The sequence below is a fragment of the Pseudochaenichthys georgianus genome, chromosome 3 (genome assembly GCF_902827115.2).
Source record: "Pseudochaenichthys georgianus chromosome 3, fPseGeo1.2, whole genome shotgun sequence".
Lineage (NCBI taxonomy): Eukaryota > Metazoa > Chordata > Actinopteri > Perciformes > Channichthyidae > Pseudochaenichthys > Pseudochaenichthys georgianus.
The window spans coordinates 35,901,346-35,915,872 of record NC_047505.1 but is presented as its reverse complement, the minus strand read 5'-3'; the positions used below and the strand labels follow the sequence as shown (position 1 = coordinate 35,915,872).

The following is a 14,527-nucleotide window of genomic DNA, read 5'->3' as shown; positions in this document are numbered from 1 at the left end:
GATGGCTCTTGATGTGACCCATGAGAGGCACTTCCCTCTTCCTTTTCCTCTACTATCTGGCAAAGGCAGAGTCCACACACCCCAGTGGACAAAATCAGCCCTATTTAACCCTGTCATTTGGCTCAGAGGCGCATAAACCGTGCATCACTTGTCATCCCGCTGCATTCATTCAACTCAACTCTGACCGGTCATAAATATGATCTGGCTCTGCTTCACATTAGTGTTGTCATTTACTTCAGTCATCTCTGATCAAAACATTGACTCAAGCCACATCAGAGGTAAGTTTATCAAGCACTATTTACTCATTTGTCAAATCTGATCTCGTTTTTTAATAACTTCAAGTTATTTGTATCCAGTTTTTCCAGGGAAAGATCAAAGTGTTGCTGGAGTATTTCAGGTTAGTGACTTAAATTACCTGAACCAGCCTCAGTACTCCTATAATGCCTCTGATGCTCGGAGCCTCTGCTTGTCCCTCGGAGTGAACATCGCCTCAAAGGCACAAGTGCAGGACGCTCTCACTCGAGGTCTCGAAACATGCAGGTGAGACCAGAGAAGAGTGATCACCTCAGTCATATAAGTGGAGTTTAATGAAAATTGTCTGATGTTCTGTTTATGTTTTTTCTCAGATATGGATGGATTGATGAACATTTAGCAGTCGTTCCCCGCGTCAAGGCCATTCCTAATTGTGGACAAAACAAGACGGGCTTGGTGACATGGCGAGTCGATGTTACAAAGAAGTTGGATGTGTTTTGTTTCGATGAATCAGGTAGGACATATTTTAATGTTTTCATTAAACATTTCACAGTGCTTTACACCTAATAGTAAGAGACAACTGTTAATTGAAGATATCAATCATCCTGTCCTTCAAAAAATCATACATCAGAAGGTATTCACTTCCATTAGTGTCGATGAAAGGTTCTTTGCATAGGGACACAATTTATATTTGGACTATATTCAACTTTATCTGCATTTTGAAGTATGAAAGCTTGTTGTTTGTATGTTGTCTTCTCCTGAATGTTGTACGTCTCTTGTTTGTTTTTTGTATTTTTGATGGCACCGTAAAAAAAGGAGTAGCCCTACCAGGCTTGGAATTTCATCATTTTAGGGGCAAGGCCATTTGGCCTTCCCGTTCACATTTTTTTTAAGGGCACAAAGGCCACATGACAGGGCACAAAGGCTGTTTGGTTAAATTACGCTGGTCAATCAACATGACTGAAAAGTGTAGCACTAACGTCAACACCAGTCGTTTTACAAACGGCTGAATAGCAATAGTGTTTCTTAAACGTATACGTTAAGTTCAGCCATAAACCACATAAGTCAGTCAGGGGTAGACAGTAAGGGTAAAATTGTATTGTCACTGGCCCCACCATTGTAACCACTGGCCCGGAGCATTCGTCCACCAAAAAAAAATCGACTAATAATGAAGACAATTAACACATTTGTTGCAATAATGTATGCACTAACTACATTTTAATCATCAGTTCTGCCTCATTTTCCTCAATTGTTCATATTTGGTTTATTAAAATAATGATATTGTGTTCATTGTTAAAAAAAATTCTGCTATTATTATGAGTATTATTATTTGTATAATGCACTTTCTGCCTTCCTGTCATTAGGAGTTAGACATGTAATGGCTATATGTAATTGATTTGATTAGAACCTTCATTAAACTGCTGGGACATTTCGCCAATACGTTTATATTGTCTACTCTTCACTTACTTGTCAGCATACGTCGGCATTGATGTACAGAGCCGACAGAAGACCTTGTTTATATTGGCATCATATTGAGAGGTGCAGCCAGTGACGCGTCCTAAAACCAGGAAGTAAGCTGCTGGTTCCCTCGACAAAAAGCAATGGAATTTCTCCACAGGGTTTTGGAAAATAGCTGGAAATAAGGTCTGTGGAAAACAAACCTGTTTGATAAATGCACGTTTTGTTCAGCCGGATAATCTCCACATGTCTACCCTACTTTTATAATGTTCGAATCATAAATCTAATCAATAGATTATAAAAGGGTTTTAGGACGCGGCACTGCAGCCAACTCCCTGTCACTCCTTTAACTCCTCCGGTGACTTTCTTTTATTTGAAGATTGTTTTTTGCACGGCGCTTGGCCGGTTACCGCTCGTATTAAAAACATTTTGGCGAATGGTTAGGTGGCGCGATAGTCTGTAGTGAAGAAGGAGCGCCCTCCCGCTCACGGGAGCCTGCTCGCGCTGTGCTCCGTAGCTCCTCAAACAGCTGTTTGCTGCGGAGCACAGCGCAAGCAGCAAACAGCTGTTTGCTTTCCCCCCCAACAACGACAACCGACTCACGAAACGCTATGTTGTAGCGTTGATAAATGAAACAATTTAACTAAATTGCTAGTCAAAATACCAATACCACAGGAATGTTTGTTTTACTTTTGACAGGGGCACAAAGGCCACTTTGGCCGTGAATTGCATTTTTTTTAACAGGGCATCACGGCCAAAGTGCGGGGCAACGACGGCCATGGCCGTCGTGGCCGTCGTGAAATTCCCACCCTGAGCCCTACTCATCAGAATCAAAATCAGAATACCTTTATTAGTCCCACAGAGGGGACATGTGCATCGTTACAGCAGGAAAGAGCCACAGACAGCTTAATGTTACATATGTTGAACAAAAAATACTAAGTTATGATATAATACAAAATATAATAAAAAATAAAAGTAAAAAAAAATACTTTTCAAAATGCAAATCCTGTAACATCTCATTGTACCTGTGACAATAAAAGATTCTATTCTATTCAGGGTTCATCTGCATTCTTTTTTATCATCTTACAAAACTTGTTTAATACCCATCTCTTTACTTATTTATTCTCTGTGGGACGAATAAGGGCATTCTGATTCTGAATAGAAAAATACTTTGCTCCACAATTCATGATAATTAATTGTTGGATTAGATATCATAAAACAGTATAGGTTTGTTTAACCCTCCACACTTGTTCATAGACTAAACACGACAAGACCCCTGTCCCCAAGGATATCGCTATCAGTACCTAGTTCCATAAGGGAGGCAGAAGGAATTTCTAGTCAACATACATTTATCAAATGGCATGCACTAACTCTTATCGTATCTCTCATGGTCTTCGTGTACATGCACAGAAGCCACTACACAATTGAAGGATGCAACCACTGATAGCCCTTCGGACAGGACGGATTTCTCGGGGCAAACTCAGTCTTCTTCGAGAGCAGCCAGCTCAAGCCCGACCTCGCACTCTACGTCTTCCTCCATCCTTTCCTCTTCCTCCTCAACCCCTACCATAGATTTCAGGGCAGAACCAGCCCCGTTTGTGGGCGGCTCACAAAGCTCTGCTGGAGGTACGAGCATTTTGTTCACAAGGGAATTAATACTGTTGACTTTTTGACGTATTGAGTTCATACTATACTTTTTTATTTTGTATGTTGTCTTCTCCTGACTGTTGTACGTCTCTTGTTTGTTTTTTGATGGCACCTTAAAAAAAGGAGTAGCTCTACTATCTCATTGTACCTGTATAATGACAATACATTATTCTATTCTAAATGTGATTGTTATGAATTACTTATATATTTTCCCTTTTTATGTTTTATCGTTCCAGCAAAGGCAATACTCATCACCTCAACTTGTGGACTTTTCCTTATCGCAATAATCATCCTTGCATTCATAAAACTGTGAGTAGTTTTCCTATGAGCAAACTCTTTATAAAACTGAGGCTTAAAGAGAGATTGTTGGTGTTTTGATGATGCTATCTGGGTTGAATTTGTCTTTAATGAGCTCTATATACAATAGCATTACTCAAAGAAGCTACATTGTATATCATCACTTAAAAGCATGGGATAAACTGATAAGTGAAAGCATCCTTCTTTCGTATAACATTTTGGGTAGATCATATTAAATCAAGTGCATTGTATGATTTGTTTCTTTCTCTCTGTGAAAAGGAGAAGAAGTCGAGCAGTGAGCACAGACATTAAGCAGGCAGAAGAGTACATCCAGACGGTGGAGTGGACATCTGAGGAGAAAACCGAGAAAACCGAGGAGGCTGCTCAGGAAGATGAGAGAATGGAAGATGAGAGAATAGAAGATGAGAGAATAGAAGATGAGAGAATGGAAGATGAGACAATAGAAGATGAGAGAATAGAAGTGGAAGAAAATGCAAGTTAAACATTTCTGATGAGATATCTTTAAGAAGCCATCAATGGACTTCTACCATGTAATAATCTTTTTTAGAACAACGATTGTCCCCTTGTTTGTTTTTTTTAAGTTCTGTGAAAGAGTGGCCTTTAAGGTTAAGGTTTTATTTTGTAAATGTTATGTATGTGTGTGCTTTTTCAGCCCTCTGATGTTATTAAATGGTGCAGTTCAGCCACTAGAAGGCAATGTGTGCGATGCAATCATTGTGAAGACTGAATACTTGTTATTCATTTTAGTATAGTGCTTTATATAACAAACACATGTGTTAATGCAGCATTTCAACAACAACTTCAAGCATTAAAAGGGACTTGTCTCTTTGGAAATCTCCTAAAAAACAAATATTGATATCTTTCCAAATCATTTTAAGACAGGCTATTTAAGTGAGACAGAGGAAATGTACCAGACATCATCTGTTATCTCCCCAGTCTCCCCAAGCTTTGAGTAATGCTCTCTCAACCTTAAGTGTTCTCGTGTCTGATGTACAGTGTATACAGTAACTTAAAATAAATGTCAACTGTACGTTTCTATGACATAACCCCCTTCATAAAATATAGTGCAAGTTACAATTGCGTATACATAGTGGGCTTGGCCCTCAAACGGTTTTGTCTAAACCTTTGAGGACCAAAGTGCCATGAGTCATCCAAAGCATGCTGCTAATCAACTTGTCACAGGCTAAGCATTGTTGTTAAATTGTAAGGATATTATAGTTTCATTTTATCATCACAGGTACTCTTTGGCCCTTTTCAAAATGAAGTTAAATGTGATTACTGAGAACTCAGCATGCTTGGATTCTGTCTAATGTGAGGTCCGTTTTAATCATACTGGGAGTTCATGGCATCAGACTTCACTGCATCCGCTATGAATCTGAGTTCATTGCACAGCGTATCGTGTCTGTAGGCCATGCGGATCTGCGCGACGTTGCTCCTGCGGATATCGTTCCCTTCAGGTCCGTCTTTCAGATAGTTCACTCCTAAGAAGTGGCACTTATCCTGCAAACAAACAAGATCAATTAGTGGGATACAAATGGGATCAATGTAGAAGAAAATGTGATAAAGCAGAACAAATTATGAGAGTGGAAGTGTCCTCACCTGGTGAGACAGTCCACTTTGCAGCACACTGTTTCTGGCTATCTCACATACATCACAGGTGCTGAGTTTCCAGAGCTGAGCTGCAATAGCGTACTCTTCCATCAGTGGTTCCTAAAACACCCAGACAATGCATAACAATGCAGAACTATAGAAATACTGATCTATAAACATTGTATTTCCAGTGTATCAGTTTCTCTTTACCTTGGTGTAGTGGAACTGCATGGGGTCATCTGTGGACAGAGACACACACAGGCCTTTGTGCAGAAACTCTCGGAGAGGATTTTTGGAGTATTCCAGGAACAGGCTGTTGTTGCTGAGTGGAGACATTGCAATTGGCACCTGGGCCAGGTAGTACAGGTACTGCAGCACCGGGCTCTGAGGGAACATTCAGTTTAAACAATAGATAAATAAATACAAAAGACAAATACATAGAGTGGCAGGCATCCATACAACATGAGACAGGTAACATGAAGGCAACGTTGCTTGTTCTAGACAAATACAAATAAGAGACTGAAAGCAAAAATGTTGAGATTTTCAACCTTTTAATCAATCAGCGGAGTTGATCCCACCCTTTTTTCAGGAACATACTGTCCATCAACCAGAAATTAAAACGTACTTCTTCTATCTTTCTCTCCTACAGTTCTCAAATTCTCAGTTGTTCTGTTATGAAACACAAACTGAAAAAATGTGGTCCCAGACTAACAAACAGTGACAAGATTGAGGTTGATTTCAGTATTGATTACGTTGCCTTTTGGTCTAGAGATAAGAGTAATCGAATGAAACACTCTACAGCGTTCTCACATTGTCTGTGCTATTTTGGTCTACTGTAATGTATTTTGAACAGGGACCAAAGCATAGAGGCCCGTCTCATTATTGATCTTTGCAGAGCTGATCTCACACAGCAGCAGCCCCTTGTTATCCCCTCTCTGCACTGAGAAGGATTATTCTTGAATTTTTATATATTCTTCAGAAAGCATCCTGAATTTCCTTTCAACAAATCTGAAGTACCTTCTTCAAGTTGAGTCCATGTGAGATGTTGTCTGACGTGAGGAAGGCAGAGACCAGGTGAGTGATCGATCCAGCTTCTCCGCAGTGGGGGCGGAACTGGAAGGTGCTCAGTCCTCGCTCCCTGTAGAGGACACAATGGACGATCAATATAAGAGCGAATTATAGAGCAGTGTCTTATAATGCTCATTATTCATCATTCTGAATATTTATAGATATCAGCTGTAATGCATATTGTGATGTACAAGTTACTGTTATCCACTGGTGAACACCAATTAATACATTTACTGACCTACTGTACTTAGGTACAGTACTTTACATTACACCACTAAAATCCAGGCACAAATATTGTACAGAGAACTTATTAAAAGTATATTTTAATGCTAATCAATTCAATGTGTACAATGATAATAATAATAATAATGCATTTTATTTATAGAGCGCTTTTCTAGAAACTCAAAGACACTTTATAGAGTAAAAATTCATAAAAACATAATTAAAACAACACACTTAAAATATTTAAAACACAACATTAATTACAGATTAAAAGCAGTTCTGTAGAGGTGAGTTTTGATTTGTGATTTGAACATGTACCTTGTCCACCTTTGCTCTCATCAGCTATGAGTTTTTATTAGTTCAGTATTTTCCTTTGATTTATTCATTATTTCTTCCCAGTAGGATTTTCTCCATCAGTCTCCCAGCAATGGAATCTCCTTTATTGACGAAATATGTGTTATGTTGAAGAAAAAGGCCTGAGTGCTTACTTTCTGAGGTTGTTGAGAACCATGATGTTTGCGTACATGTGGAAGATGTAGTAGCTGTAGGGGGGGTTGTCATCTGTGCTCCAATCTTCAGGCTTTGGGCTCCTGAAGGAGAACATGTGATCGCTGTGTTTGGACTCATCGTCTACACTGTCAAAGCCTGACACCTGCACAGGAAATAGTACATGCCTTTGGTACTGGGATGGTTTTATAAAGTCTGATCCATGCATATTGTTTAATTATGTCACACATATTAGTTATTTGTCTCTATATCTGATCATTCTTAACTATGAATATACTCATAATCATTTGTTACATCAAATATTGGCAAGAAGGTTAAACAAGAAGAACATCCAGACACTCCAAATAAGTGAGAATAAGTCATAAAGAGGAAGGAAATATTAAAAATCCTTAATGTTGGTAACATTGTTCAAATGATCCACACATGATGGCTTGTTTTAATGATTATGCCACTACAGTAAACGTTTTTTTTTTTAAAAGTGCTACCTCATTGAAACTCGTTTTATATTCTGTTATGTTCTCATGTTATAGAAAATCTCAAAACATCTTTGGCTGAGTAGATGTTGGTATGATTGACCCTTAAAAGAAAAACATCTTACATATTGGAGGAAGACATTGAGGTGTTTGTGCTTCTGTGGGTTAACAGTGGCCTCAAATAGAGGAAGGAATATGTTCTCCAGCATCTTGGAAAAATTAGGTACCAGCTTCTTCTCCTTAAAAATATCACTGAAACAAATGAAAACATTGTGTTATAATTTAGGGAAATGTTTTTTAATTATAAGGCTGAATTGTGGTGTAGCACTCACTATATTCTGGGCACTTGAATGATCCACCTCATGTTTGGAGAGTACACTTTGTGGTTGATAAACCACTTGGACAGACTGTCCCACTCCTCTGGAGAGTGCCCGTAGATGGAGACACGTGGCTCTGCATGCTGGTACTTACTCTCCTCCAGGTCGTGGGCCACTTCCTGTTAAAGGTGATAAGTAGAGTGTGCTAGACAGTCTTTGCAAAGGTTGTTATTTAAAACATATGAGTACTATATATGATACCTTTATGATGCTTGCAAAATACTCTCCATTCATGTAGTTGTCTGTTTTCAGGAAGATTTCTCGTAGTTCACTGGCTCCCACTGGATTATACTTTGAATTGAATTTATCAAACCGGTGGAAGGTATGTCTCCCCTGTGAAGTTTAGAAATTACACAGCATAATTGTGAACCCAAAATGTTAAGTCACGAAAAAGTACCAACAAATACTGTTTTTGGCAGTAGCATCATAAATTGTGTATAAAAAGATTCTGACAAAAATGTTTTAAAAAAAAAATCCAGCCATTTCAACATATTTAAAAGTAAACACAGAACAAAATGAGAATACAATGCTAAAACATTGTGGAAATGTCTGATTCTCTTACAGCATGTACATCCAGAGAGTCCACAGTAAGGTCATAGGGGTCCTTATTGAGACAGTGGAAAACCTGCTTGAGGGTCAACTTTTGTCCATCCTTTTCTAACACCACACGGTCAGAATCAGTCTTATATGTTTCCTGGATGAAGGTCAGCAGGTGTTTCTGAGACATGCAGGCAGCTGCATGAATATGCGTGTCTACCTGGGAGAAAAAAACAATGTCTATGTTCAGTCTACTTGAGTCTAAGTTAAGTGTTTACAAACACACTTTTCTCACCACCTTTTTCTTTTCAACAAGATGATAGTATGTACTGAAAAGAAGCAATATTGGATTACAAAGAATAGAAATCTAACCTTTCTAACATTGTAGAAATCTCTATGAGGCACACTTTTGAGTTCCTTTAGCTCAGCCATCTCATTGAGCATTTCATGGAGGTAGAACTTCGAGATCAAGAAACTAAGTCGTCTGTGACAGTAGGTCTTTCTGTAAATGAGAGTGGGCTTCAGTTGAATGAGTGTAACTCAGTAATGCTCACATAAGTGGCAGCAACCAGTTTTACAACCAGGGCTGTTTATTCAACCAGCATCGCTGTAGCGTCTTTTTGTTTAGGAAACTTACGTGGGTCCATCTGCAATCATTGCCAGCACTTGACCAAGGTCTATGGCAAACGTCTCTAAGTCTGGGTAGGGTAAGTCATGGGGATGGTTTTCTCTCAGAGCCTCGGCATCGTCATACACATTAACTATCCCATCCTTCATCTTCAGCTCATAGTTCAGATTCTCTGGGATGTTCTCCATGCTGTACGGATCCTCCCCATCTTTTGGACATTGGCACATATCTGCAGGCAACAACCTGTTTCTGTTATTGTTGTATAATACAGAATAACGTTTTATTTACAATAATGCTATACACTCCAAACCTGGTAGGACGTCGTCTTCTTCTCTCCATTTGATGTTCTCAGTGCTGCGGAGGAACTTGGCTGTGGTTCTGCAGAATTTGTGATAGGCTAGCTTTGAGTATTTCTCACGAATAAGCAGAGCCTTAAACAAACTTTTGGCTGCCTGTTCATAATCCTCCACTGTTATCTGCATGGGGAATGGACATGACACATTAATCGATTTCAAGTGTTATCTAATGTTCACAAAATCATACATTTCTCTTACAGAGATGCACACATTTATGTTTTAAAGTACTTACTCCAGCACAGTAGTCCCCACTTATAGTGACCCTCTGGTATTCCGGGCTGTTTTCTTGCACCGATGAGCAGGTGGAGCTTGGGGTCATGTATGGCGTGACTGTCACTGACCGCGTCAAATCTGTATTCACTGGGATCTGCAGGGACATTGACTGGGAACGAATCATCTTCAAGCTTTGCCTTCTGCAAAGTAAATGATATAGTTAATATAAGCTACTGTGAGTCTCCCCAAGTCACGATACATTTGTTCAAAGGATTTAATTTGTGACATTAATCTGACCAATAACAACATCCTCTGTGACTCAACAGCAGGGCCTACCTCTTAGTGCTCTCCTCCGACTGTTGCTCGGCCAGCTCCTTGAGCAGTTCATGCTCCTTGGCTTGCTGTAGGCCAATCGGGCAATCCTCAGGCACGGTGAATAGTGATAAGGCATCCTTGTGGTCTTCTTCCTTTAGCGCTGATGCATATACTTGCTCTGCTAGCATTTGTTTCACCTCATCTGCCTCACTCAGAGTGACCTTCGGGAAGTGACGAGGCATGTCTGCAAGAAGGTAGAAGCTACAGTAAAATGGCTGCTGACAGTGACATGGAATCACAGGATACAAACAGGATCTGCCCCCTACATCAGATCGTGCTATACTTGCTCTGACCAGTTTGTTCTGTTGTGTAAACAGCAAATCTACCTGTGTAAGGGTTTGGGTGCATGACATTCAACAACTTACTGCGGCACGGCATCCCCACCTGGAGAGCTCTGTGTGAATTGTTCATCATCTCCTACAGGCTTAAAAGCGTTATATCGAGTTTTATTTTCTACACAACTCAAAATAAAAACTTTAAAGAATGGGGAATGTAATGTTAACATATGTCAACCAAATCATTTCAACATAACTTGCATTATCTTCATAACAATATCTCAATGTGTTGATGATGGCCATTATTTGCTTATTCAGATATATTTTTCTTCCTTTTATCTGTCGTTGCTTGTTGTACTTTTTATTCTTTGCCTTTTTAGTTTCTAAAATGGTTTTATATTAAGCAATGAGTCACTATGATTTAGGAAGGTGCCATACAACTATAATCATCAGAAAATTACAGTAATGGGGTACTGTTATGGAAACACTTATGTGTAATGTCAAAATAACACTGAAAGCATCTTAAATGTTGCAGCAGTACATTGACACATTGAAAATAACTCATGTCAGATAGTTCTATTAAAATCCCCAGATTCATCATGACCTCTGTATGAAAACCAGCCTTCCTGAGCTATTCTTTAAATGTAACTTTACAGTCACTAACTGTAAAATAAAAATAATAGTAGTAATTCTATCTAACCTATCATACAGCATGGCTGTAAATAAAGCTATTTTTAATAAAGCAGCTTATTTATTCCTGGATAGACTACATCTGTTTACAGTCAGGCCCACAGACACATACAGTACAGCAGCTATGCGAAACCGAGAACCGTCTATTTCTGCAAGGAGATAACCTGGGTAAACTGTGTATTATTGATATCCTTAGTGATACATGATATAGCTCGCTCATTGATGTGCTAAGGAAACAACAGAGAAGGGCCATGCTGCATGGTGTAATATAAGCCAATTTTCCGCTCTACTATGGGTGCTTCCATGCAAGCTTATCATTCCGGACACACAACACTATCCTGACAACAGCTGAGCATCACCAGAGCTTTATGGCTCCACATCAACACTCCGCATGCATTGTGAAAGGGATAGGCTCTTAAAGCTCTATTGATCTGGAGATGATGGCCTTATCTATTATTAATTATCCTCTCATACACCCTGAAATAATTGCTGTGAAACAAATATTTGTATGTCTTTTTCTCACTGTCAGATGCCCTTTCAAGTGGGGTAATTCCTATGTTCCCAAGGTCCTATCCCCAGATTTATATGGCACATGATGGGAACATGACAAATATATTCCTCAGCCCTGCATCCTCAGCCCTGCATTCGCTTAGTGTATTGGTGTATTGTGGGAACTTTTCCAAAGAGGGTTTCTGTTTCCCAGCAATGCTGACTCTCAATATAGAAGACTATCAAATGGTTTGACTAATGGAATCACCAAAGTCAAACAATCAATCAATCAATCTGTCCACCCATCCATCAATTAAATAATGCCATAAGTCAGGGTGGAACGGAAAGTGGAATATGATTATGTTTATCAGTAAATCTGTAAAATAGAAAATTTGGTGTCTATGAAACAGCTTGAAAGGAACTAGCTAATCAACAACAACGGGATATAGGCCTACAGACAAACACTAGAAACAAAAAAAGTAATAACTTACCCGGTTTTCCACCGAATGTTACTAAAATATTTTTTATAAAAAGGCGGAGAAGATAATTTACCTATTTGTAAACACTCATCTCCGCACCTTTGACATAAATTAACCTAACCACATAGCCTAAAATCATTGCGCGGCTAACGTTGGCTAAGCCAATCCTTTATTTATTATGCTAACAAACGTTAGTGATCTTCACTGCGCTAGCATCATAGACTGTAGCCTATACGGCTAGCACGAACTTCCCTACACGTTTTAGCTTAGCTTGATCTTACCCCTATCAGTGATGTGTGGCCTCTGGTAAGTTCACTTCAATATATCTGGCAGCTTTTCTGGGTTACATTAGTTGTTTAATGCTTACCATAGATATGTAAAGCTATACAAGTTATTATTGTTAGCATAGCAAAGATTTAACTTCGCACGTCCTGTTCTATTACCATGCCAACTATGAACGACGATATCAACGATGCTGATTGATTGTAATAGTTTTTTTGATTTTGTTCTGTCTTTCTAAGGTTATATTATTTATTCATACATACATGTATTCATTAATTTGTATTAATTCTAATTGAATTAATAATCTCTGAAAGATGTATCATAATAAGAATCTGGTTGAGCATGTTTCACATACAAGAAATTCGCTTTCTTTGTATTGTGAGTGAGATACATTTAAAGTGAATTCTAAAATGTATAAAAAATACTATTGGACATAAGTTCAATATATCGGAATACAACATGAGCTTTGCAGTTTTCAGAAATTATAATTATATGCAGGAATGTACAAAATGGTACAAGGATTGTGCAAAGGTTGACAGTACAAAGGATTACAACAATTATGCAATGTACAGATAAAGTCCCAAAGAAGTGCGTGAATGTAATGCAAATCATTTAGGTATTTTCAAATTTGTTATTAATGGGTCATTTAGTCCAAGCTGCTCTGCACTCAGTGATCTCCCCGGCCCCACACATGCTGTCTAATTTTGTCACTGATCATCTCAGCTGCATGCAGACTCCTTTCGGTTGACCATGTGCCTATAATAAAAGGTGATGTGTAGTAATGCAAAGAAAAGCAGACTTAACGTTTTGCCCATCATCTTGTATTGCATCTATATATCTTGAATGAGTTCTGCACTTACCTTCAGTGCCGCTCATAGCCATATCTGGGGGTGTTGTCGTTGTAGAGGGAAGCACTGTACACATTTAGTGGCAATTTCATCTACCTGGGTCTGACCCAGTCAATCTATGAGTCTACAGAGGCATACAGTTATAGTTGTGTTGTCCTTACTGCATATCTCTCTCTATTTTAAGGAGCAAGTGGCCTTCTGTCGACAGAGCTACTAATCCTGAGACTAAGTCAAAACAGGCTGTCAACAAAGAGAGGGCCACACTCAGAGTGGACAGAGCCTGCTGCTTTCTGCTCTATTAATCTCTTGCTCTCTCTTTTACTGCCCCCCCCACCCCCCTCCTTCAGACACAATCACACAAGAACTCAGTGTGCACACAAAGTAGAGAGAAAACTCTCTACCTCTGTGGCGAAGAGGCTTCACAACCAGGTATTCGTCATATGCCATTTGTATTCACTAAGTCATATGTTACTTACGATCATTATTTTCTTTAGTGAACCTCCAGTAAACTGGGTGTGAAGTCTGAGAACATTCTCAGTTGCCCCTTCATATCTGTTATTCCCTTTCTTCTTAGCTCTGTTTTTTCTAGGCTCTGACAACCAAAAAAACAAACAAATCCAGTTTGGATTTCCTAGCAAAAGTCTTTCTAAAGGGAAACAATTGCCCTCAGAATGTATTATCCTACTTTACACTCTCAGATTACTAATCCAATTTGTGTGAAGGCAAAGACAAATACCTCCAATGTGTTATCTTTACATGATACAGAGCTGCATAATGAATTTTATTTATATTTCTATACTTGCTTCCGAGCTATTTACTAGTGGTCAGTGGCAAGACTGATTGTTTACATAAATGGTGAGAACAATATTTTAGCATTTTGGTTCTTGTGCTGTTTAACCAGCAGAGTAATAATAATAATAATTATATATATGTATATATCCTTTATTTAACCAGGTAAAAGTCTCATTGAGATTAACATTTATTTTTCAAGAGCGACCTGGCCAAGCGGGGCAGCATGAACAATGTTACAACATAATAATAATAATAATAATAATGATAATAATGAATTGTCACTCCCAAACTTGGCACTTACACAGGAAATAACAACTATTATCCAGCATTCACAGGAGACTTTCTTTCATTGGACTAAGTGTCTGGTTTAGAAAAGATCGGATCAGATGGCTGATAAATGCAGTTATAGTCTCTCTCTGCAGAAGGCGTTATTTGGCACTAATGTGGGAAGCATCTTAATGGTGCTCACTCTGATCAAAATAAATGTCCATTACCCAACCACTCATAGCCCTACTGTATCTCAGACTCAGCTCTCTGTATTTTGCTGTCTTTATCTTGTCTTTTTTTATCTTTTCCCAGACATGTCACTGTTGTTAATGGCTGTACACCCAAGTTGGCTCTTTGTCAAAGTCATATCTGAAAGAAAAGTCA

The 14,527-nt window shown here is 38.8% G+C and overlaps 2 protein-coding genes across 4 annotated transcripts; one reads left to right on the top strand and one right to left on the bottom strand.

Moving 5' to 3' along the window:
- Nucleotides 1-117: 117 nt before the first annotated feature.
- Nucleotides 118-4,367, top strand: lyve1a (lymphatic vessel endothelial hyaluronic receptor 1a). The gene is made up of 6 exons (XM_034111229.2): nt 118-278; nt 357-540; nt 627-766; nt 3,121-3,336; nt 3,594-3,666; nt 3,934-4,367. The coding sequence occupies exons 1-6, from the start codon at nt 197-199 to the stop codon at nt 4,154-4,156; spliced, it is 918 nt and encodes a 305-aa protein (XP_033967120.1). The 5' UTR covers nt 118-196; the 3' UTR covers nt 4,157-4,367.
- An 87-nt stretch (nt 4,368-4,454) lies between these two features.
- Nucleotides 4,455-13,302, bottom strand: ampd3a (adenosine monophosphate deaminase 3a). 3 transcript variants are annotated; one of them, XM_034111201.2, is made up of 15 exons: nt 13,097-13,302; nt 9,983-10,205; nt 9,666-9,846; nt 9,388-9,553; nt 9,087-9,306; nt 8,822-8,951; nt 8,475-8,669; nt 8,114-8,245; nt 7,868-8,031; nt 7,661-7,787; nt 7,044-7,207; nt 6,283-6,403; nt 5,476-5,649; nt 5,275-5,385; nt 4,455-5,175 (listed from the first exon to the last, which is right to left on the bottom strand). In XM_034111201.2, the coding sequence occupies exons 1-15, from the start codon at nt 13,158-13,160 to the stop codon at nt 4,999-5,001; spliced, it is 2,349 nt and encodes a 782-aa protein (XP_033967092.1). In that variant the 5' UTR covers nt 13,161-13,302; the 3' UTR covers nt 4,455-4,998. The 3 variants fall into 3 exon arrangements, with proteins under 3 accessions (XP_033967092.1, XP_033967101.1, XP_033967107.1); XM_034111210.2 differs by lacking the exon at nt 13,097-13,302 and adding an exon at nt 12,236-12,384; XM_034111216.2 differs by lacking the exon at nt 13,097-13,302 and adding an exon at nt 11,967-12,012.
- Nucleotides 13,303-14,527: the final 1,225 nt, after the last annotated feature.

Bases quoted from the DNA above. Each gene is read 5' to 3' on its own strand.
- lyve1a (XM_034111229.2), top strand. From the start codon at position 197: ATGATCTGGCTCTGCTTCACATTAGTGTTGTCATTTACTTCAGTCATC. The intron at 541-626 runs GTGAGACCAGAG...GTTTTTTCTCAG, and splicing joins CGAGGTCTCGAAACATGCAG to ATATGGATGGATTGATGAAC. The intron at 3,337-3,593 runs GTACGAGCATTT...TTATCGTTCCAG, and splicing joins CTCACAAAGCTCTGCTGGAG to CAAAGGCAATACTCATCACC.
- ampd3a (XM_034111201.2), bottom strand. From the start codon at position 13,160: ATGTGTACAGTGCTTCCCTCTACAACGACAACACCCCCAGATATGGCT. The intron at 9,847-9,982 runs GTAGGCCCTGCT...TTTACTTTGCAG, and splicing joins TCGGAGGAGAGCACTAAGAG to AAGGCAAAGCTTGAAGATGA. The intron at 5,386-5,475 runs GTAAAGAGAAAC...TGGGTGTTTTAG, and splicing joins TGCAGTTCCACTACACCAAG to GAACCACTGATGGAAGAGTA.